Genomic DNA, 25,801 nt, shown 5'->3' with positions numbered 1-25,801 from the left:
AAACAAATTTTCAAATTTTTTTCCTTCTCTCTCTCTTTCTTTCTCATGAAACATTATTGGCCATTATTGTCACATCATCATAAATGAACAATAACAACGACAACAACAACAACAACTCAAAAACAACAACAACAACAACAACAACAGAAAAAATACAATGAAAATGAAAAATAAAATTAACAATAATAATCCACAAAAAACATTCGCTCTCGCTTCTTATACATACATACATACATTATATATGATGATTATTATTAATTATAATTATTATTTAAAAAATTAAAATTTAAAAAAAAATGAAAATTTTATCTCAGAAAATCTTACTTGTATACATATTTCAATTATTAATTTACCAAAAAAAAAAAAAAAAATTTTCCAATCAATCAATCAATCAATATTGAAAAATTCTCATGGTGTTTGATTATATAGACGCCAATAATGTCCTTGTCGTGATAATAATTCTTCATGTGTACCTTCTTCAACATTTTGGCCACGATCAATGACAATAATTTTATCCGAATTGACAATTGTTTTTAAACGATGTGCTATAACTAAACAAGTACGATCTTTTGATGCCTCATCCAATGCTTGTTGTACGATTTGTTCGGATTCTGTATCCAATGCTGATGTTGCTTCATCCAATAATAATATTGGTGGATCACGAATCAATGCTCGTGCAATAGCGATACGTTGTTTTTGGCCACCGGATAGTTGTGTACCACCTTTTGAACCTACTGGTGTCTGATATCCTTGTGGTAATTGATTAATAAAATCATGTACATTGGCCATTTTGGCTACACGATAAATTTCTTCATCCGTTACCGAACGGCTATTATCACCATAGGCAATATTATCACGAATGGAATAACTAAACAAGATTGGTTCCTGTTGTACTAATGATATCTGTGATCGTAACCAATCGATATCGATTTCATTGATATTTTTATCATCTAACAACTATCGGTTGAGGAAGAGAAAAATTCATTATTTGATTCAACGAACGAAAGACGAGAAAAACAAAAACAACCGAAAATACATACCACACGACCGGTATTACAATCATAAAAACGTTCCAATAATTGTATGGATGTTGACTTTCCGCAACCACTGGAACCAACCAATGCGACTGTTTGTCCTTGCATAGCTTTGAATGAAAGACCATTAAGTATTTGTGAATTTGGCCTAGATGGATAGCTAAAATGTACACCACGGAATAAAATATTTCCTTTGGATCGTTCCATTAGTTTTTGATTGATTAACTGTTTTTTTGATCCATTTGTTGACATTCTTATTAGCTGGAAATTTTTATCACTACTATCACCATTGATGTTCGTATAAATTTCATTATGATTCTTTCGATTATTATTGATAATGCCGTTATTATTATTATTATTATTATTCACGTCCATTAATGATGGTGTTGAATCGATCAAATTGAATATATTCATAGCGGCTAATTTTGCTTTAGCAAAATCTGATGATAATACGGCCGATTGTCCAACAACCATTGCACCGAATATAACGGATTCGGCAATTCTTTTATGGAGATATTTGATGATTAATTTAAAAATTAGGAAAATTAAATTCTCATGCACAGAGGCTACTTACTTGAAAAAATCACCAGATGCAAGTAGACCATCACGTATTAGATAGCCACCGTAAGCAAAATTAACTGTATAAGCAAAAAATGGTGCACCCATTGCAAATGCAATAACAACTGATTTGTAAAGACATTTCATTCGAGCATTTCTGTAACAAACAAACGAATCGATTAATCATATGAAAATGAAATAATCATTCATATTACATATAACTTTCGGTCAATGTATGATCGAAAATATCGTAGAAATAATCTTCTTTATGCAGTGATACAACCGTACGTATTGAATTCATTACTTCAATTGCTGTTTTACTGGATTTTTCTGCCGTAACACCATCTTTTGTTGCCTGTTGTGAATAAATTGATGAACTAACCACCGATGCAAATGCAACAATTGGCATTAATGCTAATGATACTAATGATAGACGCCAATTAAAATAGAAACCCATTGCAATGGAAAATATGACTGTTGATATTGCCTGACACATCATTGATATACGTAAACCGGTGGCCTGAATAAATATTTTCAATCAGTTAGCAAATAATTTTGTCAATTAAAACAAACCGTAACATACCCCTTGAACATTGGCAGCATCATTACCTAATCGGGCGCATAATGCACCGGCACTATTATTTTGTTCATCAAAATAGGCAACCTCTTGATCTAAAATGGCTGAATATGCCATCTTACGAAGACGATTGGTAAGTTTTTCGCCAACAATACCGAATAATGTAATCTGTGTAGTACAACAGATAAATATACCGATAGCCAGGCCAATGAATGCATATGTATAATAAAGTGTTTGTGTCATTAGAAAATCATCATCTTTACTTTCGGCAAAAATCGCTACAAATTCGCCGAATATTAATGCATAAACCGGTGTTGATGTACCATAAATCAATGCCGTTATGAATGCAATAGTGAAAAATGTTTTATCCAACCATATCAATCGTAATAGACGCATATGTGAGAATTTTTTCAATTTTTTAAAATCTTCTTGATTAACAATTGGATCATCATCATCATCGATTGGTGTAACCGATTGACCTTTACCAAGAGATATTTCACTGGAAAATCGTTTACTTAATCGACGTTTCGTTATTACTATATCAGAATTTTGTAATTGTTCAATTGTTTTAAGTTTTTTCGTTTCATTCATTGTTTGTTGTTGTATCTGTTGTGCTTGTACAAGTGAATAATATTTTCCTTCCAATTCCATCAATGATTGATGTGTACCTTGTTCGACAACTTGTCCTTTATCAATGTAGAATATACGATTAGCATTGATAATTGTTGATAATCGATGGGCTATAATGATCGTCGTGCGGTTCTGGCTTGCACGATCAAGGGCAGCCTGTACAATATGTTCACTTTGTAAATCCAATGCCGATGTTGCTTCATCCAATAGAAGAATTTTCGGACGAGAAATTAATGCCCGTGCAATAGCGATGCGTTGTTTTTGACCACCAGATAGTTGGGTACCACGATCACCAACATATGTTTTATATTTGTCCGGTAATTTACTGATAAATTCGTGTGCATTAGCTGCTATTGCAGCTTGTTCAATATCTTCAATGGTTACATTGTCCATCTGATCGATTGGCATACCCATACGAATATTTTCTTCAATTGATGTATCAAACAATACTGGTTCCTGTCCAACGACACCTAATTGTGCACGTAACCAACCAACATTTAAATGGCGAATATCATGATTATCCAACATAACCACACCATCTTTAACATCATAGAAACGTTGTATAAGCTGTATGGTTGTCGACTTTCCACAACCAGAGGTTCCAACAAATGCAACAATTTCACCGGAATTAATTTTTAAATTTAAACCATTAAGAATTTTCACACTCGGACGTAATGGATAGCTAAAATGTACGTTACGAAATTCAATATCGGTTTTATAATCTTTTGGCAATTTTTTTCCAACAAAATTTTTTGATGTATCAATTTCTGATCGTCGTTCAATAACATCGAATATATTTTTTGCTGATGTTTTACCAATTTGAAATGATTCATAAAATGGTGCAGCATAACCAATAGAAAAGGCACATCCAGTCACGCCCCAGAATACAATGACAACATCACCGATCGTATAAATATCATCAACACTAATGATTAAACGTACACCATACCATATACCCAAACCAAGTGCAATATAGATTATTGTCCAATGTAATGCCATACCTAAACCGGTAACAAAATTTCTTTTACAAGCCAATATCATACCCGGTTTTAGCATTGATTCATAACGTTGTCGTTCTTTCTCCTGTCCACCGAATGCAAACACTGTTCGTATGGCTGAAATTGCTTCTTCAGCTACTGAACTGGCTGCAGAATGTGCTTGTAACTCTTTTTGTGCAAAATATGTTTGAAACTTTTCAACCAAAATCAAATATAAATGAATAAATAGAATGTAAAAAAAATCAAAATCAAAATACCTTTGTCATTGTGATCGATGAAATGATCATGATTGGAGCTACAGACATGATGACCAATGATAATTTCCATCCATAATAAATTCCCAATATTAAATGACATACACTGGCGAATGATTGATAGATTAAAAGTGCTAGATTTTCATTGAATGCTTGTTCAAATTTTTTAAAATCACTATTTTCAACAAAAATAAATAGAATAGAAAATAAATGATTCCAAAAAAAAAAAAAAAAACAAAAAAACTCACTTGGATATTGTTGATGCAAATTCACCGGATTTTTGACAATCAAACCATGCAATTTCTTGTTTCAGAATTGATTGAAAATATAATCGTTTCACATTACGTGTTAAACGCAATGAAAGTATTTGAAATGAATATATCGATATAAAATTACCAACAATATACATTATACATACGGCACCGGTCAAACCAGAATATTTCCATACTTCATTCATATATTCTTGTTGTCGTTGTTCAATATATGTTTCATTTTTATTCATCACACGATCATTATGATACCAATATTCATAATTGACAAAAATATCGACCGTTTTACCGAATGTAATTGTTAAACCAGGCCATGTTAATGAACATAGAAATGATCCAAATGAACCGATTAATATGAGTAAATAATCCATATATTTAACATATTTTAACTGTTTTTTTTTTGGTTAAAAAAAAGAAAAAAAAATTGTTTATTTATTTTTTTCAATTCAAGAATTTTGGGAATTCTTTTTTTTTTATTTATTATCCAAGCTTACGATTTGTCCTAAAGATGCTGATGATTTATTAGAATCCTTCATCTTTGATGATTATAATAATGATGATGAACAGTATATAGATGGAATTATATTCTGTTGTACTTTGATTAATTCAATTAATTATCGAATATTAATATGAATGATGATAATGATGATGATGATGGTGAGATTGTAAACAAAATAATTGAAAATTCTATTATTATTATTATTCTGATTTCGATGATGACGATGATGATAATATCTTATTGTTTTATACGGAGCTAAAATCATAATGAAATGGGTAGATCAAACTACCATATGAACAGCAACAAACCGAAAAATCGAATGACAATCATTTTGAGATTGTGGCTTTTATTTCTACCAAAAAAATAAAAAAAAAAATATATAAATAAAATTAAAAATAAACCCATAATTACGATTTTTCTAGATATTCATCAAACCAATCATAATCATCATAATCATATGATGATGATGATTATGGTCACCGCCATCATCAACATTTTAAATTGTCAGCAAAAATAAAAAAAAAGTTTTATTCGCAGAAAAAAAAATTTGAAATGTTTTTAACAAAAAATTACGATGATGATGATGATGATGATTATGTGAGTTTATTATTACGGTTAATCAATTTTCATGCTAATTCATTAACGATTTGAATTTAAATTTTTTTTTTGTATGGTTTGTCAATCATTGTCAATCATCAATGGTATGGCTGTGGATGATATGTAATCCAACCAAGAAAAAAAAACCATTTTATTTTATTTACAACCTTGACTAAGATACCGTTTATTATTTTTTGTTGTTGTTGTTGTTGTTGTTGTCGATGGACCCGATGGAACTTTAAGTAATGTTTTTATAACATCGTTTTTATTTCACTGATAAATATTGCGTGTATTTTTTGTGATCTCGTAATCAATAAAAAAAAAGAAAAAAAAAACAATTAGAAGAAATCCAATAAAATCATATAATAATTAAATTTTTTTTTTTACAATACTATATTTACCTGTGTGTAATATTTATATCAATTTAAATCATCATCATCATCATCTACATAAGTTGAAATAGAATCGAATTTTTGTGTATTTCCACATGGATGTTTCGACCGTGTTGAACAACTATTACTAATGAGCAAAGAAACAAAAAAAAAACTTCCATCGCATCCAGGTAACAAAAATTCGAAATAACCATATCATCATCAATCATTATGATATATTTGAATTGTTTTTAATATATGTAAATTTTTCTTTTTTTAATTTCAACAGATCTTTGATCGGCCCTTAACAAAGATGTATGTTGTTTTATTATCGTATAGTAGATTTGATGATGATAAAACCGTATTATCAACTATAAATGGTCAAAAAAAATTGTGAGTGAAAATAATTTTTTTTCACTTCATTTGTTGGAACAAAGGACAATGGATTTGAATTATAGATAAATGTATGATTCTTAAAACTAATGGAATTTTTATATTCTAATGCATATTCTAATCTTTTTTTTCAATGTTTGTTTGCAACATTTTAGCAAAATGAAAATAGTATCCATGTATGGTACAGTCTGAAAATATATCTCTTTAAAGGCCACAATAGCAGACATTTCATAATCATGTAAAAATATTTTTGGTCCGTTATTTTTTAAACAAAATTGAATTTGTTTGTAGAGATATATATGTATGATGATGATATTTGCCGATCACTCATCAGTGCATACAAATCAGGTACCATCTAATATTAAAAAAAGAAAATAATAAAAAAAAGTTATATGAGTTACCTTCTCACCATTCCATACACATGAATAATGTATAACTGCATGAATATGTTTGTTACACAAAAAAAAACATTCCATTTGCAGTTCAACAATTCAATTTGATTTGCAAATTTCATGTTTCATGTATATTTGTCTTTTTTTAAAAAAATGTATAACACTTTTATTTTATTGAATTAAATAAAAAAAAAAGAAAAAAAAAGTTTAAAAATCATAAGTCCAATGTAAAAGACGTATTTGACGTGTTAATTGCCATAATAATTTCAATTGTACAATTTGTTGTCGTTTTAATTGATTAATTTGTTCGGCATTCATTATAGGATCATCATCGAAACAATTGGTTGTTGAATTTTGTTTGACAAAATTATCCTTAATCTTTTCAACAATTTCATACCAAACGGTAATCGTTCTTATTATTATTGTTGATAAATTATCTATTTCATTATTGATTATCGATGACAATGATGATGATGACGGCAATAGTGATGGACTTGAATCATTATTATTCTGACAGCTATAAAATGATGATAATTTTTCATGTAAATTGAATAGATTCCATATGAATAAATGTAATTGATTGGGATTTATTTGTTGTTGGTGATTGCCATCTAATGATATGGGCCATTTTGATGATTGATGATTTAGACTTTGAACTTGTTGTTGATGTCCATTACCAATCGATTTCATTTTATTTGATTGTTTCAATATTGAATAATCAATTTCTTTTTCAAATAGTTGTAATTCGATCAAACAAAAATGAAAATATTCATTGAATAAATAATCGATATGATTTTGATCAAAATTTTGATTCTGATTATAATTATTGGAATAAAAATCAACACGTTGATCATTCTCTAAACGTGACAATATCATACGATCCATTATTAAATTAAATTGATTAAAATCATTTGATTCTTTTTGTTCATCATTCGATTGATGATCATCATCATGAATATCATTGATAATCATTGAATTTATCACCGGAATTTGTTGTTGCTGTTGAACCGGTTCATTGATTTCGCTGTTGTTGTTGTTGTTTTTATACTTCATCATATGCGCTATAACCATTGGATCTTTATTCCAAATACTTAACCGGGATGATGATGATGACGATAATGGTTGTTTTGTTGTTTTCATTATCGATGATTCATTTAACCATCGGATCATTTCGATTTTTTGATTACAATGATTTGAATAATGATCATCATTATCATTATTATTCGATTTCTCATCATCATCATCATCATTGTTTGATAATAAATTTTCAATATCTTTATGAATTCGTAACGCTATAGAGAAAAAAAAATTTTTTTTTAATAATTTTGATGATGAAATCACACACACACACACACACTAACCTGTATCCCGGAATAATTGTTGTTCATCTTCTTCAATAATCACTTTAATCGCATATTCAAGATCATCAATTTGATCGGAATTATCCATGATTCATGTTGATTAACAAATACAAACAAAAATTGAAAATAAAAATAAAATTTCGAATTTACACGATATATTTTTTTACTGATTATTACCTAATGAAAAAACCTTATTAATAAATTCGAAAATTCAAAAATAGAACATTACTGTTTTGTCGAGACGATACTAGATGGCATTACGGTTTTAAATGTTATATTGCTAAAATTGTGAGCAATCTATCCAACCAACCAGATCGACCAGAAAAAAAACAAGAAAATGCCAAGTGTTTTACCATTTTTTTTATCGGATGTCATATATAGCCGATTTTATTTTTTATTTTTTTTTTTTTTTTTGGTTCCATATTTTTTCTTTCTCCACATTCTCCAGAAAAAGTCATTGAGCTTGCTTGTTTTCTTCTTTACGTGTCCTTTTCTTCTTTCCATACATATTTGATAGTCTGTAAACAAGATTGAATAAAAAATTGATTAATAAAGACCGAAAATTTTGACAACAAAAACGATAAAAAATTCCAAAATAAATAAAAAAATCGGCTAAAATATTGAGAATTGGATGAATTGAATTTACAAAATTCTAGTCTAAAATTCATTTGTGGTAAGTGAAATAAAATTTGCAAATTTTTTTTCATTTCTGTTCATTCTATCTGTAAATTTTTGTCTTTTTTTTTAATTTTAAAATCGCTAGATTTTTATGATCATCATAATAAAATAGTGATGATAAATGGTAATGTAGGAAGAATGACAAAATTTTGGTCATTGAAAAATATATAAAAAAAAATTAAATCACAAACTAATCTGTCTTGTCATCGAATGTGTCATCATATGAACATACATAGAAAAAACAAAACCTACAACATCATTGTAAAAAAACAACAAATGTATAATTCTCCTTGACAAAAAAAGATCGGATTTGTTTTTTCAGTCAAAAAACAAGTGAGCAAATTTTTTTTGTATTAGCTCGAAAAATCAGTCCACACCACACTCCAGTAATCAATGACCACATTAAAATCTCCAACATCTGAATCATCATTATTTGTTATATCACCGGATCAAAAAGCTAAATATGAACAACAATTTAAGAAAATATGTCCGGCCGGTGATTTTGTCAGCGGACAACAGGCACGTGAACTTATGTTACAATCAAAATTATCGCCACAAATATTGGCACATATCTGGAATCTATCCGATGTTGATGCCGATGGCCGTATGGATATAAATGAATTTTGTATTGCATTACATTTGATTGCATTGAAATTAAAGGGCGTTGAATTGCCAACGGTTCTACCACAATCATTAAAGGTTTGTCCAGTGTGTTGTGTGCATGTGTTTACATCATCGCATTTCATTAATAATCAATCAATCAATTATTCTTTTGCATTGTTTTCAAACAAACAAAAAAAATGATAGGTTTTGGTTGAACCACCACCACCATTTGCAGCATTCAATTCATCATCGTCATCATCTGAACTAATAAATAATGTTATGGTTAACTCCCAACAACACTCGTCCACAATGGTTATGAAACCAACAACAACAGTTGGTATGAGTCCATCGAATAGTGTACAACAGATGAAACCTGCAATGACAAAATCTGCTCCATCACCGACGGCAAATGTGGCCGAATGGGCTATACCGCAGCCAATTAAATTGAAATATACTCAAATGTTCAATTCTCATGATCGTCAACGTACCGGTTTTCTTACCGGTATTCAAGCACGTAATATTCTATTAGAATCGAAATTACCGCAAACAACTTTGGCACAGATATGGAATCTTTCCGATGTTGATACCGATGGACGATTAACATGTGAAGAATTTGTGTTGGCTATGCATCTGGTTGATAAAGCCAAACGTCAAGAATCATTACCGGCAAAATTACCCGCCGATCTAATTCCTCCATCATATCGTCGTAGTGGTAGTGGTACATTATCACATGCATCGTCATTGGATGATCCTTCTTCCGAACATAATGATCTAAGTACGGCAAGTAAAAGTAGTTTTGAAGATAAACGTCGTGAAAATTATGAAAAAGGACAAGCTGAATTGGATCGCCGCCGTGCTGCATTACAGGAACAAGAACGTCGTGCACGTGAAGAACGTGAACGTAAAGAACGGGAAGAGAATGCACGTAAAGAAAAAGAACGTTTAGAAGCTGAACGTCGACGGCAAGAAGAATTGGAATTACAGCGGCAAAAATTACGTGAACAAGAATTAGAACGTGAAGAACAGAAACGTCGACAACAAGAGGTACGAGAATTGGCTCGTAAAGAAATGGAACGACAAAGACAACGAGAATTGGAACAGGCACGACGATCAGAATTATTAACTCAACGAAGTCGATTAATGGAAGAAGTACAGAAATTGAAATCACGTCGTAAAGTGCTTATATTGGAACATGAACAGATTGATAAACAATTATCGGAATCGAAAAAATTAGCGCAAACATCACGTGATCGTGTGGTACGTATTAAATCCGAAATCGATGGAATGCGTGTAAAACGTGATCAAGCATTGGCCAAACAAACACAAATTAAAGGGCAGATGAAATCATTGACTGAAAAGCAATTATTAGTTGAACAGGAAAAAGTACAATTGGCAGCACAATTAAAATCATTGATAGCCAATGCAACAAGTAATGGTGTTAATGCCGAACAACAGCTTACATCATTTGCATCGATTTTACAGGCAAAACAATCACAGTTGAATCAGCTACGATCACAATTAGAACGTATGCAAGAGGAATATAAAACGAAAAAAGAAGATGTGTTGAATAGTAAACAAGAATTGGAACGATTGAAACAATTGTATCAAGAGAAACGACGTAAAGCATCGAAATTTGCTGAACAATTAGAAGATAAACGTGTGGAAGCGGAAAAAGTTCGTGATGGTAAAGCATCATCAAAATATGCTGCCGATTCAGATGTTGCATGGGGACAGGAGGTACCAACAAATTTTGAATGGCCATCACAAACCGGAACAACTGAAGATAAAAGTGTTGCTGGTGGCGATCAATGGTCCAATCAAAATGTAGCAACGGTCAACGCAACGAATACAACAACAATACGAACAAAATTTCGTTATCGTTGTGTATTTGAATTTGATGCAAGAAATTCGGATGAAATTACCATTAAACCGGGTGATTTAATTATGGTTGATACAAGTGCTTGTTCGGAAGAAGGGTGGCTTTCCGGTGAGATTAATGGTAAAATTGGTTGGTTTCCAAAAGATTATGCCATATTGGATGATGATGGTAATGAAGAACAACAACAACAAACAGCAACGGCTGTGGCTACAACAACAGCAACGACCATCGGACAAGATATTGTACGTGAAGCAATTGCATTATATGATTGGTCATCAACAGAAACTGGCCATTTATCATTCAATAAAGATGATCATCTTCGCATAACACAACAACAAGATTCATGGTTTTTTGGCGATCTATTAGATTCGAATGATGGTCATGTGATTGGATCTGGTTGGTTTCCTGAAAGTTATATTCAAATTACTTCATCATCCTCCAGTGTTGTTGATACTACAAGTGGCATTGGTGATACATCAATACCATCATCATCACAGTATTATGTTAGCTTATTTGCATTCGAATCAGTTGAACCTGGTGATCTTGGTTTCGATGTTAATGAATTGATTAAAGTGGAAAAACAAGATGGTGATTGGTGGACTGGTATCATTGTTGATCGTAATACAGGTAAAGTGGATGATAATCGCCGTGGAATATTTCCATCGAATTTTGTTGGACCAGCTGATCCGGCAGAAATTTTGGTAAGTTTTCATGAATAAAATTTTTCTTATTTTTTTCAAAAATAAATTAACCTAAAAAACAATATTTGATTTCAAAGAAAATTTGTGCTTCTGAAACAAAAACAAAATCGACAACTAACCCTAATGCTTCCGTTAATGATACTAATACTGCTGCTGTTGCTGCTGCTTCAACTTCTTCGGCCAAAGCCGCCCATCAACCACTTGATGTATTTATAGCTTTTTATCTGGTTTTTTCATTTCAAAATTTAACTTTTTTTTTGTTATTTTCCATAGCGTAAAGAATCGGAATCAATTATCGATTCTCCGAAACCATCGAAAAAATCTAAGGCAAAAAAACAGGAAATTGTACAAGCAGTTGCTGCATATACAGCTACCGGTCCCGAACAATTATCATTAGAAATTGGACAATTAATACAGGTTCGAAAGAAAACACAAACAGGATGGTGGGAAGGTGAATTACAAGCGAAAGGAAAAAAGAAACAAGTTGGTTGGTTTCCGGCTTCATATGTTAAACCATTAGGTGGTGGTGTTGGTGGTACATCAGCTTCTGCTGCTGCTGCTACAGCAACTGGAACATCAACAACAAATCTTTCGACAACTAATGAACCATCATCCTCATTTAAACAGCCGAATGATGAAGTTGAACTCGGTAAGTTATTTGAATTCTTAAAAAAAAATCTAAATTATAAACTATTCGTTACCAGAACGTGTACAAGCTTTATATGCATTCAATGCGCAACGTGAGGATGAAATTAGTTTTGAAAAAGATGATATTATACGTGTTTTAAGTAAAACTGATCCAACATGGTGGCGTGGTCATAATATTCGTACGGATGCAATCGGCTTATTTCCTTCGAATCATGTTCAAGTGTTATCAACATCAACATCGAATGGTGTGACAAAATCATCGGATTCGAATTTAGCATCATGTAAGTTTTGATAAATTTTTTTTTTAATATTACGTTCGATTTTCCAAGAAATTTCTTATTTTTCTTTTTGTTTTAAATTAGAATTAATTTATTAACATATAGACATTAGACATCTAATTAATTTTTCTAATTAATTATTTAATTGATTAATTATTATCTATCTATCTTTCCAATTTCTATCCTGAATATTTCAAATTTCCATTTAACAACAGAGTGTACTTCTCATAATATTCAATTCTTATTATCTATTATCTCTCTTTCTATCATAATAACTAATCAATTTTCTGATTAACTCACACACTTTACAATACATAATCATTTAATCTGTTTGGGCTTTTCTGTTTCGCTAAGAATTTGGGTTCGTAATGTGTTATTAGATAAATTATTGGCAATTTAAAATCTCTCTCTCTCTCTCTCATACACAAACCCATAATAATTAATGTTTAATAAATAAACACAATTTTCAAAACCAACAGACATATGAACACACCCACCAACCATCACCTAAACACATCCGATACAAAAAAAACACAATGTTCAATGTTCATTGCAATATGTGTGTGTGTGCGTGAAAATGTGAGCATTTTGTTTTTTGCTCGCTTCTTGTTTTTTCCCATTTCATTTCGCGGTTTATGTCTTAAAATAATTTTCGGCTTATTCTACTTATGTTTTTGTCCTTTTTTTCGAAAAATTTTGATTTTTTTCACCTTTTCTCTTTTTTTTGTTCTCGTTCTCTTCATTTTGTCTTTTGTGTTTTTAAAATATGTGTTCTCAATGTTTTCACCTGTTTATGTTTCATGAAATATTTATTTTATCTTTAGTTTTTGATCCATTCAATTCTGTCACTACTACTACTACTTCTGTTACTATTTCCGCAAATTCCATTTCTTCTACATCTGCTTTCTCAAATTCTCCAGCTTCAACAATTTCTGCCAATCCTATTAATGTTGCTGCTGTTCCTACTACTATGGATGCTTTCAATACGAATGGTCATTTCACATCATCAACAACACGAACAACATCATCACCGTTTGATTGTTTTAATGATCAACAACAACAATTTAAACCATCATCAGAAATGGTCAACAAAAACACGGTATCAACAACTATGAATTACACCAACAACAACAACATAAATAATACCGGATTATCAATTGGAAATGATACATTTTTTGCCAATTTTGATGATGCTTTTAAATGAATTTTTTTCCATACACACAAACACCCACACACACACAAACAAACAACAATAACCATACGCAAATTCTATCTCGAAAAGTAGATGTGTAAAATTAGAATCTCGAAAATTTTTTTTTATATTACTCAAATCATGAAAATTTTTATTACACACACAAAACACGAGAAAATTATTAATTAGCCCGTTGATTTTATTGATTTTAATTATTTTATTACGTTATATTTATATATATGGGTGTGTGTGTATTTGTGTCGTATGTCTATTTGTGAATTTTGAATAAATCGTTTTCCAATCAATCAATCAATTAATAACAATGTTACAGAATCACACAAACACACACACACCGAATACAAATGAATGAAAAAAAACGAAAGAAAATTTTTCGAGAGATTTTATTTGCTCTTCTATCTTGTTTGATTTCACCAGGTTCTTTAATTTAGTTTGCTGATGAAATTGGTCATAAATTTTTTTTCTCTTAATTTTCAAAAATGTAAAAAAAAGATACTTTCCTTTAAAATCTTTTCCATTTTTTTTTGCTCAATTCAATTGCTTATTGAAGAATTTTTCTTTTTCCATACGCCCGTTCAACAGATAAACATTGGCGTTATTCATTGCCTACTATGACTTGTAATGATGATCAGTTTATAAATCATCATGATGATAATTATGGTCATGATGTTGATGATGATTCATTCGATGATGATGATGATTCATTTGATGATGAATATAATGAAAATGGCCAAATGTCAAAATCAGAGAAACCACAGATTCTTCCATTTCATAATAATAATGATGATGATGATTCTTTTGATGATGATTCATCTGATGAAATCAAATCAAACACCGGTAGTAATAATAGTGATACTTTGAAATCAACCATTCATCAAAATAATGTAAATCATGTGGAAAATTCGTGTGAAAAACGACAGAATTTAATTTTTGAACTAATCAGCACTGAACATGATTATATAAAAGATTTATATTTTGTCATCGAGGTAAATATTTTTCTCATTTTTAAATTGACAACGATTAATCGAAATTCATTCATTCATAAATAACATAGAATTATATAGATCGTATCGAACAAAGTCAATTGATTGACGTAAAAGATTTTGAATTAATTTTCAATCATTTTAAAGATATTTATGATATTAATCGAATGTTTTTTCAGTAAGTTTCTATTTTGCAAAAAAAAAAATTGTTTTTGAATTTTTTTTTTCTAAATTTCATCACACTTGTAGAGATCTAAGTCAACGTTTACAAGAATCAATGAATCGTGATTTTAATTTCTGTGATCTATTTCATCATTATCTGGAACGAATGCAGCCAAATTATAGAAAATTTTTCTCAAATCAAATACAAGCATCCGTACGGCTACAGAATATGATTGAAATGAATCGTACGTTTGAAAATCTATTACGACAGATTTCGATCGAGACGAAATCACATTTGCCATTAAGTTCCTATCTGATTAAACCGATGCAAAGGATAACAAAGTATCCATTGTTAATCGAAAAAATTCTTCATCATACACCACCTAATCATGGTGATTATAATGATTGTCAAAAAACATTGGAATTTGCTCGAAAATTCTGTATCGATCTAAATGAAACTTGTCGAAAAACGGATAATTTTGATAAACTTCATTGGATACAGCAACATGTACGGATACCGGCAAAAACATTGCGACGATCTATTGATTTTAATTCGGAAACACAATTTCTTGGGCCACGTACATTAATACGTACGGGTATTTTAATCAAAAGTCCATCATCCAGAGTATTGGTTGGATTTTTATTCAATGATTTTTTTATGCTTGCAACACCGGATAAAAGTGGCCTGAAATTAAGAAATGTAACAAATTTTTTTCAAACAAAAAGTGCCTATTCAGCTACATATACACTTTATAGAAAACCAATGTTTTTGGATCGATTTCAAATGGCCGATCTAATCGGTTTCGAATCACAATTGAATCCATTTTTATTTCGGCTTTATTTTAAACATGAAAAACGTTATCTAAATCTACGTTCACATTCAGCGAATGATTGTACAAATTGGTTGAATGATATATATCGTGCACAGCAAATATATAAAGATATATTGTCCAAATTGAATCGAAACAATATCATATCGGTGGGTAAACCATGTGGTAGTCTATTCATAACCGTTGTTGAAGCTGTACAAATCTATACCATTAATCGTAAGTTTATGGAATTTTTTTTGTTTGAAAAAATAATCCTAACCTTTTAAAAAAAATTCTACAGCCGAAATCAATGTACAAATACAGATTTCTATTGGTCATGATTGGGATCATATAACGGCAACATTTCAAACATCTATTATTACATGTCCGAAAAGAAATTTTTTACAGAAAAATAATTCATTCAATCGAATGAGTAGTCTTAGTCTTAGTACGAATAATCTTAATAATCTAAAATCGGAACATCGGCCACTATCACCAGCAGCAGCAATAAAAATATCTTCATTTGGAGGTCCATGCCGTGTTGAATGGAATCATGATACAAAATTATTACTTTATAATCTTGATGATTATCTATTAATACGTTGTTCAGATGTTAATCCATTCGAGCCACGTCGTTGTCTAGGTGAAAGACGATTATTATTACGGAATTTATTAGATGAAAGTCGTTCGATAGGTGGTACTATGACACAAAATATTCAGTTACATGCACCACAAAATCAGGAACGTTTTATAAATCTTTTCGATCATAGCCATCAACATTGTCGACCATCATTATTGATTAAATATAAATTTCTTTTATACAACAACAGCTAAATTAAAACGAACACAAAACATTCCATTTTTTTTCAGTTCCTATGTATATAGAATATTATTTTTTTATTATTGATAAATTAAAAGTCAAAAAAAAAAATTTACCCATGAAACCCATTTGGCAGCTTCGAATTTAGAGCATATCATTTCGGCCTAATTTCATTTGTTCCAATTTTTTTCGTCAAATTAATTCATGTGCTAAAAACATTGAAAAATTTGAATTTTGATTCATCACAAAATTTTTGTTATTATAAATCGCTTGATCATCATTGTAATTATATGAATAATAATGTGGTTGATTAGAGCGACGACAATTTTCAACAACAACAACAACAAAAAAAATCATTCACCATTTCAAATATTGAATTCGGCAAATTGATGAATGTTGAAAAATGGAAAAATTTTGTGAAAAACTTGAATTTTTTCAACAATTAGAATCATCATCGAATAATGATAATTCAAATGTTTTACCGAAACGATCATCATCATCATCCTCTTCATCGTGTACGTTATCAACTTATCAAAATTCGAAAATTCAATTTGCCACTATTACCGGCAAATTTCAATCAACAATCGATGTCGTATGTATTTTTTGTTTTTTACATATTTTCGATCAAAAATCAAGTTTTTTTCTGAATCCAGAATGATTCAAAATTACCGAACGAACGTTGTTTCGAAATAAATCGTTTAACCGGTCTATTGGAAAATCAATTACAACGACAAAGTCAATGTCAAAATCGTTGGTTACCAATCGGTGCTGTTGAATTATTTCCATCAAAACATGATAAAAATAACGATGGTGGTGGTGGTGGTCACGGTGTTCATCAAAATTGGCCACAACAAACAACATTAACATCTTTGAATAATCATTTACCAATTTCGAATGGCAAATCATATGAAGACGATGGTGACGAATTTTTCGATAATGATTCATTTACAAGTGATTCAAGTGATAATTTTATTAATGAACCATTCAATTTAGATTTACAATAGGATTTAAATTTTTGATTCATTCATTTCTTGAATATTTTCATATAAATGGCCAATAATTGCCAATACAATAATGATCATTGATGAAAATAGAAAAAATTGTACAATCATACGTAGAAAAAATGTAAAAGTATTAAACAATCTTGTAACAATATGATATACAAGAATCATTGTGGCTAATATTTTGATTATAATATGTGGTTTTACTTGTATTTGATTTGATTCATCAATATATTGAATCGAACTATACTTTTCACTGATTTCATGAATAGGGAAATAAACTAGGGATAATGCAACAATAAACATAAAAAAACCATATATATGATGATCAAGAAAGAATCGAATCGAATAGATATAGAATGAAATGATTAACAATAGGATTAATGTACCATAATAAAGATAAACAATATGATCATCTGTATGTCTTGGTGTAATCGGTGATCCACCCAATGTATGATCAAAGACAAAATCTAAAAATTCACGATACTTATATTGCCATAATGGATTGTTTTCATCATAATGATGATGATGATGATGACCACGATTTGAATGATCTTGTTTAAAATATAACATAATAAATAATGTTAAAACAATAGATACTGGAATCGATAATTTTGGCCATGGTAACCAACGACGTCCGAATCTTTGAATTCGTATGTATGTTTGTCGAAGAAAATATATGAAGAAAAGATAAACGATATAGAGAGTGGCCAAAGTAATCAAAAAGATTCTCTCATATTCTTCAGGTTTTTCCATCATTATCGAATTAATTTTAAAAAGGAAATCGTTGTACGGTTGGTGAGTCAATGACTGAGTTTCAAGTTTTCAAATTTTTTGAATTACAAACTTGACTATTAAAATCAAAATGAAATGATAATGATTGATTGATTAATTTATTTATGAAATTTGGCAATCAACGATATGACACGTCATCTTTATTAAATTTTCTTTGGAAAAAATAAATAAAGATAATTTTTTTTGCTACAAAAAAAAATTAACAAAAAACAAATTTGTTCACTCCCGTTGATCACGTTGGTCATGGACGGATCCTGGTGGGATTTTTTTTCTCCCTCTCTCTCTTTCACCAGTGATTTTTTTTCTTGGTTTTTTGTTTTGATGATTTTCTCCTTGATATATATTTTTATCATATCACTCATCATCAATCAATCAATAAATATACAATTTGATTGGTTAAAATTTTCCAATCAATAAATAAATGATGATATAATAATCAACTAATGGCTAACAATGAAATGTAATATAAGTGAATATAAACCACATGTATTGTTGTGTGTAATTGAAGACGAAAAAAAAATTAGAAAGAAAAAACAAATTCCATCAATCCAAATGACGGAAATGGATAATCTGTCAACAATTATATCGAGACCAATGTCTCGATGACAATAATGGCCTATTGAATGTCAATCATCTGTTGTTAGTTTATGTATGTTTGTTTATTATTTTTTTTCGGTTTAGCCGAATCATCATCATTTATTGAATTCAAGAAATGGCCATACAAAATATTCATAAACAAGCCATACTTAAATTGATCAATTCATTCACAACATATAGAACTAATCGACAACAACAACACCAACAAGATAATTTTTTTGGATCTTCCAATCATCATCAACAACAACAACAACAATCAATAGAATTTTTATTATTTAAAGAACCACAAACATTGATTGATTTGTCAGCAATTCCACGTTTAGGTTTTATTATATCAAAATTTGAACAGTATTTTCGGCCAAATTCATTGCTTATTAATGCTAATGGTGATAATAATAATAATAATGATGGTGTTGTTTTGGGCATACAACAACAACAACAGCAGCAGCAATTAAAATTGAATAATCAAAATGTTCTTTATCTACAACAGATAAATGTATTGATTGAATTTATTGAAAATAATAATCTATTACGTATTAAATTGGAGAATAATGATCTGGAAACAACAACAACAACAACAACCATCATACAACAACAACAACAATCATCACAACATGTACAGATGTTAATATTACTTATACGTGATTGGATGTTGCAATTTTATTTGGATAAAAGTTTTATCTATGAATTATTTCCATCGACAACAACAAACGGTAATGATGATGAAATTTTAATTTAATGAAAATAACTCTTTTGTATTTGTACATACAGAGGGAACGACATTTTCATTGGTCAATATCAAAGAGAATAATGTATTTTTAATATCATTATTAATATTCAATGTTTTATATAAGCTACGAAATTCATTCGCCGATTATCAATTATTATTGGAATTTTCGTGGATCTGTTTCACCGATCTAGAGCCATATATTAATGTGGCTAATTTAGATAATGAATATATTTATAGTATGTTGCAATCATCATTATTGAATGCAAGAATCGAAGAGGAACAAGAAACCCAATTAAATACACAGCTTTATAGACAGATTGAAACAATGAATCAAAAGATTGTCGAATCAAAAAAACGACTACTTAGTATTGAATTACAGAATAATAATCAATGTTTAAAACAATCGATTCAATCATCATCATCAGGAAAAATTCATCAAATGAATAAAACATCATCATCTTCAATGAAAATGCATCAATCGAATGAATCAACATTATCATCTACGAAACAATATTTAACAAATACAACAAGATCACATCCAAATCATCATCAACAACAACAACAGCATCAGCAATCATCATTGGCTAATCTATCACATCAATCATCAAAAATTTTTCCATCAATTGGACAATTTAATGTAGATCATCTTCAACAACAACACCATCAACAGCATGGTCATCATCAGCAGCAGCAACATCAACATCAAATTCATAACATTTCACAACATCAACAGCAATCAACAAAATCTCCGAATGATTTAAAACGTAAGTTGTTCCGAAGTTCTGTAAATTTTTTTTTTTTTTTTGATTGATGAAAATATTGATTAATTATCTTTACCTATAGGAATGGAACGGCCATATAAATGTGAAACATGTTTAAAAACATTTCCAACAAGCTATAAATTGAATCGCCATAATTATTCACATTCCGGTGAAAGGCCATACATGTGTCAATGGCCTAATTGTGATAAACGTTTTAATGATAATTATCATCTACGGCGACATATGAATACACATACCGGTGAAAAACCATATCCATGTAATTATCCGGGATGTCCAAAACGTTATTCACGTTCAGAAGATTTACGTAATCATCAAAAAACACATAATAATAACAATATTAATATTAATAATAATAATTATAATAGTGGCAATAATAATTCGCAACAGCTACAACAAACTTCGAGTACAATATCATCAACATCTTCATCGTCATCAAATAATAATAATAATAGTCGATCATCATCGAATAAACTAAATGGCCAACAAAATATTGGTACAAATCTTAGTCAGAATCAAAGTCATCATCATCAACAGCAGCAACAACAATCTGGAAGTAATGGTCAACAGCAGAATTTAGTTCTCGTTCAACAACAACAACAGATAATATCACAAACACAATCTTCGGCTAAATCACCATCAAATCATTCACATCAGCATCCTCAACAACAGCAACATGGCCATCGAATGAATCAATCGATTACTGATCCACAATTATTACAGAATCAATTGAATCAATTACAGCGACAGATACAACAGCAACAACAAAATTATTCACAACAGACAGCGGCAGCAGCTGTTGTAGCTGCTACTGCTGCAGCAAATTTAGCCGCACAACAACAACATGTTTCCGGTAGTGGTAACAATTCCAACAATGGTAGTTCCCATAATAATGGTGGCAACGGAAATGGTGATAATGATTCAATTGTTGTACAACAAGCACAAACTGCTGCCCAAACAATGATTATGGAGGCGAGCAATCAACAACAACAATTATCATCACCACAACAATCGGCAGCTAATAATAATCCAAATACGCAACAACAACAGGCAAATAATCCAAATCAAACGCAAAATTCTGCATCCAATCAATTGCAACAACATTTGACTGAAAATTATTTCTAAAATCCACTGCATTGTTGAATGATCTTCAAATTTGATTCTCATTTTTTTTAAACTTTCATTCGATCGTTCGTTCATTCTCGACATTTTTGATTCCTTTGATCATCTAATTTTCAATATATTAATTTAGTTTATTTCATTAATCTAAATAGATTTTTTAATTACTTGTGAAATTAAACGAAACTGATGATTAATAAATTTTTTTTTCATTTTGCAACGAATTAAGAGTTTGAATTTTTTCTGCTATCGAAGTAACGAACGATACAATTCGATAGTATCGATTCAAATATATGTAACAATATCATTCATTCGAATGGATTCGTTGTGCTTGTGTTGTTGTTGCTGGCTGTATATTTGTGTGTGTGTGTGTATTGAAGAATTTACAATTTGTCACTAATATTTTCGATAATTATTGTAAAACAACAATTCAACAACCCATCACGATGAATATGGACGATAATCTAGATGTAAAACCATCTTTTGATCAGGCAACAGCTTCGAATAATGCTGATCAACAGGCATCAATATCATCATTTTATCCATTACCACCGATGCGTTATATAAAACAATTTACTGACATTAATGTTCGTAATCGTTGTACACCGTTACCACCAAAACCATTCGCACCTGGTTCCTATCTTATGTTTGGTCAAAATATTACTATTGATGATACGATTATACGATCATTAGAATCACAAGGTCTTCGTCGTTTATATCCAAGAGAATATGATCATAAACGAGAGTTGAAAAAAATTAATGCATCAATTTTGGTCAATTTTTTGGATCTAATCGATGTTCTTATCCGCTGTCCGGATACACATAAACGTGAAGAAAAATGTAACGATCTTCAATTGTTATTTATAACGGTAAGATTTTACCAATAAAAATAAACGATTGTCATATCTTTTAATTATAATTCCTATGTACATTTTCAGATGCATCATTTAATCAATGAATTAAGGCCACATCAAGCACGTGAATCGATACGTGTATGTTTAAAGATGCAAAAGAAACAACGTGAAGAAACGACGATCAAATTATCGAAACAAATTGAACGTATACAAGATATTATTCGTACGGCCATACAAAATATAAAAGACAAAGATATTAATAATCTATTACAAGAAACATTGCCCGAAAATTTTCAATCAAACAGGAATCCATCATCATCATCATCATCAATGATGAATGATGATTTATCATCTATATTAACTAATGGTGGTAATATTAATAGTCATGATCCAATGAAAAAATTGATTGACGATGATGATGATGATGATAATAATGATGATGGTGGTGGCGATATAGGCCATCCATTTAGACAATCAGCAATATCTAAAATGACTGAATTAGATGCATTCATGTGTGATCTAATTGATGAACAATTCTGATTATTATTATTATAAATGATAACATTTCATTAATCAACTTCTTTTTTTTCTGTGTACATAAAATAATAATAATCGTAATTCATTTTATAAATTCCATCATCAAATTTTTTAAAATTAAAAATTTTTTCAAAAAATCAAAATAATAATAAATCGAGTGAAAGGCATGTGCGTCATGTATGAAGATGGGATAATTGATTGATTGATTAAGTATGTATGGCATCTGTGATTTTTTTACCGTGAGTAATACTCTTTTAACAATGGCTTGGTTCTGAACACATCATTGCTTGTATGGTTTGTTTGTATTTTTTTTTGTTTTGGTACACCGGGGACAGTCTGATGATTTTCGAAAAAAATTGATGAAAAATTCTCATGATAATCGCATCTTTTCCAATATTGGTATAATCTGATCGAATGATGGCCGTTTACCTGGATCTTCATTCATACAGATTTTTATTAATCTTGCCATCTGTGGTGATATACCTGGTGGTATTGATACACGTAATGCTTCTAATGCAATTTTCATACCAATTTCCATTGGTGGAAATTCAGCAAATGGTACCTGTCTGGTTGCTAATTCCCATAATAATATTGCAAATGACCACATATCCGATTTGGCTATATTGATTTCACTATGTTTTTTCTGTAATGCTTCCGGTGACATCCAACCAGGATTATAGAATTTATTTTTTTCTTGAAATGAAAATTTTGCATCCGCCATATTAATACGGGCAGTTAGATCTTCATCGATCTATATGTTAGATTAAAATAAATTTAAATTAATTTTTGAACCAAAAAAAAAAAAATAAATAATGAAATACAATAATGACATACCATAATATGTTTGGATGAGAGGTAGAAACGCGGTATCAAGGGATTTAATGTATGTAGAAATGACATTCCACGTGCAATATCAATGGCAAATTGTAATGCACGCTGTGTATCAACAACAATTGGTGAACCTTCATGTAGAACTTTATATAATGAACCATATGGCATCCATTGATTAACAACGACCAGATTTGGTGGTGAATTAACACAACCGATAACGGGTAAAACATTCGGGTGAGAGAAAATCCTCAAACGTGGATATTCTTCAGCAAAATCACGTGGTATTCTTGAAGACATTTCACCCGAAACGGCTAAAAATTTGGCACAAATTTCCGTTTTATTTCGTTGCCATATACCATGCCATGTTTCACCCGATGCTGTTGTAGCCATTTTTTGTTTTAACAATAATTCCTCTAGTTTTAATCCGGCAAATCGGGATAAAGTTGCATCACGTGAACGTTTGGTCGTACCATACCAAGCTTGGTCTTTGTATGGAAATTTTCTCGATAAATCTTGTCCATTTCGCATAGCCAATTGTTCAAGATCTTCGCGAAGCATTCCCTTACATTTATCGAATGGAATTTCGCCATATTTATTGGCAATATTGCATATTGCACCAGCGTTGATTAAATCTTCGGCAACATCTTTATAGCCCCAAAAACATGCATAATGAAGTGGTGTATTACCATGTTCATTCAATAGGTTATAATCTGCACGATTTTTAATCAACAAATTCACTACATCACGATGACCATGAGCTGAAGCCAAATGTAATGCCGTATCATCACCCATATTTGTTGCATTTAATCGTGCACCTTTAGCGATCAACATTTCAACGATTGGAAGATGGCCAGAAAATGCTGCCCAATGAAGCGGTGAGAATCCATGATCATCACTGTTAGATGATAATGATGAGATGAACCAAGGGAAAAGTACGAAAATTATTTCATCCGTTTATCACATAAAAATAATAATAAATGTTCATTCACATACCCTTGATTCATATCATTGGCAATATCATCCAACCATACACGAACCAATAATGCATTACCATCTTTACACCAATGAAATATATCGTCCATGATCCGTTTATTTGTTTTTGATTGGTCGATGAATTTCCGGTACAGTTCCAAACAATTTTAAAAAAAATATTTAAAAAATTCGCTTCAGTAAAAAAATGGAAAATTTTGATCGTTGAAAAACTTTGAAACACACACACAACTTTTTACAACTTCCGAGTGAACATTAAAATGGTGTCAAAAAAATGGTGAAATTATTTTTTTTGTGGCCAAATTTGTGGAAGCTGCATAGTTATTTATCATTATTATTCTAAAATAACAAAAATGAAAAGAAGTGGGAAAAAAAGAGAATGAGATTTTTTTTTGTTTCTTTCTCTCTTTCTGGCTGTGATCATCAAAACAGAAATTTTTAAGGCAAAAAAAATTGTGGCAATCGTAGGCGAAAAAAAACTAAAATAACAAACAAACAAATCTTTTCTAAATGAAAAGTGAATCCACTTACCATATAAACCTCGATTTCTATTTATGGATACTTGATTTTTCTGGGTGTGTGTGTGTGTGTGTGTGTTTGTATTTGATGTTGTCTTCTGTAAATATACGATGAAGAGATCGTTTAATTCGCTCAATTTTGAAGTCTGGCAAGATATATTTCCACCCACACACAAACACACAACTTCACAATCAACAATCTTGTCATCATCATCATCATCATCGTAGTCGTCGTCATAGTTATAGATTTACATTATTTTTTTCTTTTAATTTGAATCTGGATTTAACCAATTTTTTTTGGTCCAAAAAATTACATTGTTTTTGAATAGGAACGAACAGAGTATCA

The 25,801-nt window shown here is 30.4% G+C and overlaps 7 protein-coding genes across 10 annotated transcripts; 4 read left to right on the top strand and 3 right to left on the bottom strand.

The window, feature by feature from the left end:
• Positions 1–35: 35 nt before the first annotated feature.
• Positions 36–5,550, bottom strand: LOC124490854 (ATP-dependent translocase ABCB1). 2 transcript variants are annotated; one of them, XM_047053417.2, is made up of 9 exons: positions 5,231–5,550; positions 4,815–5,171; positions 4,300–4,709; positions 4,055–4,226; positions 2,176–3,990; positions 1,808–2,112; positions 1,609–1,749; positions 1,041–1,536; positions 36–957 (listed from the first exon to the last, which is right to left on the bottom strand). In XM_047053417.2, the coding sequence occupies exons 2-9, from the start codon at positions 4,854–4,856 to the stop codon at positions 409–411; spliced, it is 3,930 nt and encodes a 1,309-aa protein (XP_046909373.2). In that variant the 5' UTR covers positions 4,857–5,171; positions 5,231–5,550; the 3' UTR covers positions 36–408. The 2 variants fall into 2 exon arrangements, with proteins under 2 accessions (XP_046909373.2, XP_075586767.1); XM_075730652.1 differs by having other exon boundaries at positions 5,393–5,519.
• A 1,560-nt stretch (positions 5,551–7,110) lies between these two features.
• LOC124490496 (uncharacterized) lies at positions 7,111–8,067 on the bottom strand. The gene is made up of 3 exons (XM_075729969.1): positions 7,934–8,067; positions 7,621–7,864; positions 7,111–7,183 (listed from the first exon to the last, which is right to left on the bottom strand). The coding sequence occupies exons 1-3, from the start codon at positions 8,019–8,021 to the stop codon at positions 7,111–7,113; spliced, it is 405 nt and encodes a 134-aa protein (XP_075586084.1). The 5' UTR covers positions 8,022–8,067.
• A 176-nt stretch (positions 8,068–8,243) lies between these two features.
• On the top strand, positions 8,244–16,825 carry Dap160 (dynamin associated protein 160). Of its 3 annotated transcripts, none has more exons than XM_047052979.2 (10): positions 8,244–8,606; positions 8,697–9,310; positions 9,419–11,794; positions 11,872–12,000; positions 12,068–12,443; positions 12,499–12,723; positions 14,513–14,916; positions 14,985–15,091; positions 15,163–16,121; positions 16,186–16,825. In XM_047052979.2, exons 2-10 carry the CDS (start codon positions 9,005–9,007, stop codon positions 16,716–16,718), a joined length of 5,415 nt encoding a protein of 1,804 aa, XP_046908935.1. In that variant the 5' UTR covers positions 8,244–8,606; positions 8,697–9,004; the 3' UTR covers positions 16,719–16,825. The 3 variants fall into 3 exon arrangements, with proteins under 3 accessions (XP_046908935.1, XP_075586754.1, XP_046908936.1); XM_075730639.1 differs by lacking the exon at positions 16,186–16,825 and having other exon boundaries at positions 15,163–15,775; positions 15,832–16,058; XM_047052980.2 differs by lacking the exon at positions 11,872–12,000 and having other exon boundaries at positions 8,246–8,606.
• LOC124490495 (uncharacterized) lies at positions 16,386–17,859 on the top strand. The gene is made up of 2 exons (XM_047053014.2): positions 16,386–17,296; positions 17,358–17,859. The coding sequence occupies exons 1-2, from the start codon at positions 17,108–17,110 to the stop codon at positions 17,706–17,708; spliced, it is 540 nt and encodes a 179-aa protein (XP_046908970.2). The 5' UTR covers positions 16,386–17,107; the 3' UTR covers positions 17,709–17,859.
• Positions 17,860–18,758: 899 nt separating this feature from the next.
• On the top strand, positions 18,759–21,953 carry LOC124490470 (uncharacterized). The gene is made up of 3 exons (XM_047052988.2): positions 18,759–19,810; positions 19,869–20,591; positions 20,671–21,953. The coding sequence occupies exons 1-3, from the start codon at positions 19,213–19,215 to the stop codon at positions 21,729–21,731; spliced, it is 2,382 nt and encodes a 793-aa protein (XP_046908944.2). The 5' UTR covers positions 18,759–19,212; the 3' UTR covers positions 21,732–21,953.
• Positions 21,954–22,058: 105 nt separating this feature from the next.
• MED7 (mediator complex subunit 7) lies at positions 22,059–23,210 on the top strand. Its single transcript, XM_047053006.2, has 2 exons — positions 22,059–22,594; positions 22,664–23,210. The coding sequence occupies exons 1-2, from the start codon at positions 22,172–22,174 to the stop codon at positions 23,117–23,119; spliced, it is 879 nt and encodes a 292-aa protein (XP_046908962.1). The 5' UTR covers positions 22,059–22,171; the 3' UTR covers positions 23,120–23,210.
• Positions 23,211–23,411: 201 nt separating this feature from the next.
• On the bottom strand, positions 23,412–25,777 carry Ilk (integrin linked kinase). The gene is made up of 4 exons (XM_047052993.2): positions 25,469–25,777; positions 24,941–25,276; positions 23,951–24,842; positions 23,412–23,867 (listed from the first exon to the last, which is right to left on the bottom strand). Exons 2-4 carry the CDS (start codon positions 25,027–25,029, stop codon positions 23,487–23,489), a joined length of 1,362 nt encoding a protein of 453 aa, XP_046908949.1. The 5' UTR covers positions 25,030–25,276; positions 25,469–25,777; the 3' UTR covers positions 23,412–23,486.
• Between the last annotated feature and the right edge of the window lie 24 nt (positions 25,778–25,801).

Source organism: Dermatophagoides farinae, chromosome 4 (assembly GCF_024713945.1).
Source record: "Dermatophagoides farinae isolate YC_2012a chromosome 4, ASM2471394v1, whole genome shotgun sequence".
NCBI classification, from domain to species: domain Eukaryota; kingdom Metazoa; phylum Arthropoda; class Arachnida; order Sarcoptiformes; family Pyroglyphidae; genus Dermatophagoides; species Dermatophagoides farinae.
This window is presented reverse-complemented; position numbering and strand designations above follow the sequence as displayed.

Coding starts and splice junctions, on each gene's coding strand:
- Ilk (XM_047052993.2), bottom strand. CDS start 25,029: ATGGACGATATATTTCATTGGTGTAAAGATGGTAATGCATTATTGGTT. Junction 24,843..24,940: donor GCCAATGATATGAATCAAGG/GTATGTGAATGA, acceptor ATCATCTAACAG/TGATGATCATGGATTCTCAC. Junction 23,868..23,950: donor TCTCATCCAAACATATTATG/GTATGTCATTAT, acceptor TCTAACATATAG/ATCGATGAAGATCTAACTGC.
- LOC124490854 (XM_047053417.2), bottom strand. CDS start 4,856: ATGAAGGATTCTAATAAATCATCAGCATCTTTAGGACAAATC. Junction 4,710..4,814: donor CAGCATCTTTAGGACAAATC/GTAAGCTTGGAT, acceptor AAAAAAAAACAG/TTAAAATATGTTAAATATAT. Junction 958..1,040: donor ATTGTAATACCGGTCGTGTG/GTATGTATTTTC, acceptor CTCAACCGATAG/TTGTTAGATGATAAAAATAT.
- MED7 (XM_047053006.2), top strand. CDS start 22,172: ATGAATATGGACGATAATCTAGATGTAAAACCATCTTTTGATCAGGCA. Junction 22,595..22,663: donor TTCAATTGTTATTTATAACG/GTAAGATTTTAC, acceptor GTACATTTTCAG/ATGCATCATTTAATCAATGA.
- LOC124490495 (XM_047053014.2), top strand. CDS start 17,108: ATGGAAAAATTTTGTGAAAAACTTGAATTTTTTCAACAATTAGAATCA. Junction 17,297..17,357: donor TTCAATCAACAATCGATGTC/GTATGTATTTTT, acceptor TTCTGAATCCAG/AATGATTCAAAATTACCGAA.
- LOC124490496 (XM_075729969.1), bottom strand. CDS start 8,021: ATGGATAATTCCGATCAAATTGATGATCTTGAATATGCGATTAAAGTG. Junction 7,865..7,933: donor ACAATTATTCCGGGATACAG/GTTAGTGTGTGT, acceptor TTTTCTCTATAG/CGTTACGAATTCATAAAGAT. Junction 7,184..7,620: donor GTTATAGCGCATATGATGAA/GTATAAAAACAA, acceptor CCATATCATTAG/ATGGCAATCACCAACAACAA.
- Dap160 (XM_047052979.2), top strand. CDS start 9,005: ATGACCACATTAAAATCTCCAACATCTGAATCATCATTATTTGTTATA. Junction 14,917..14,984: donor ATTTATATTTTGTCATCGAG/GTAAATATTTTT, acceptor TAAATAACATAG/AATTATATAGATCGTATCGA. Junction 15,092..15,162: donor ATTAATCGAATGTTTTTTCA/GTAAGTTTCTAT, acceptor TCACACTTGTAG/AGATCTAAGTCAACGTTTAC.
- LOC124490470 (XM_047052988.2), top strand. CDS start 19,213: ATGGCCATACAAAATATTCATAAACAAGCCATACTTAAATTGATCAAT. Junction 19,811..19,868: donor TCCATCGACAACAACAAACG/GTAATGATGATG, acceptor TTGTACATACAG/AGGGAACGACATTTTCATTG. Junction 20,592..20,670: donor ATCTCCGAATGATTTAAAAC/GTAAGTTGTTCC, acceptor CTTTACCTATAG/GAATGGAACGGCCATATAAA.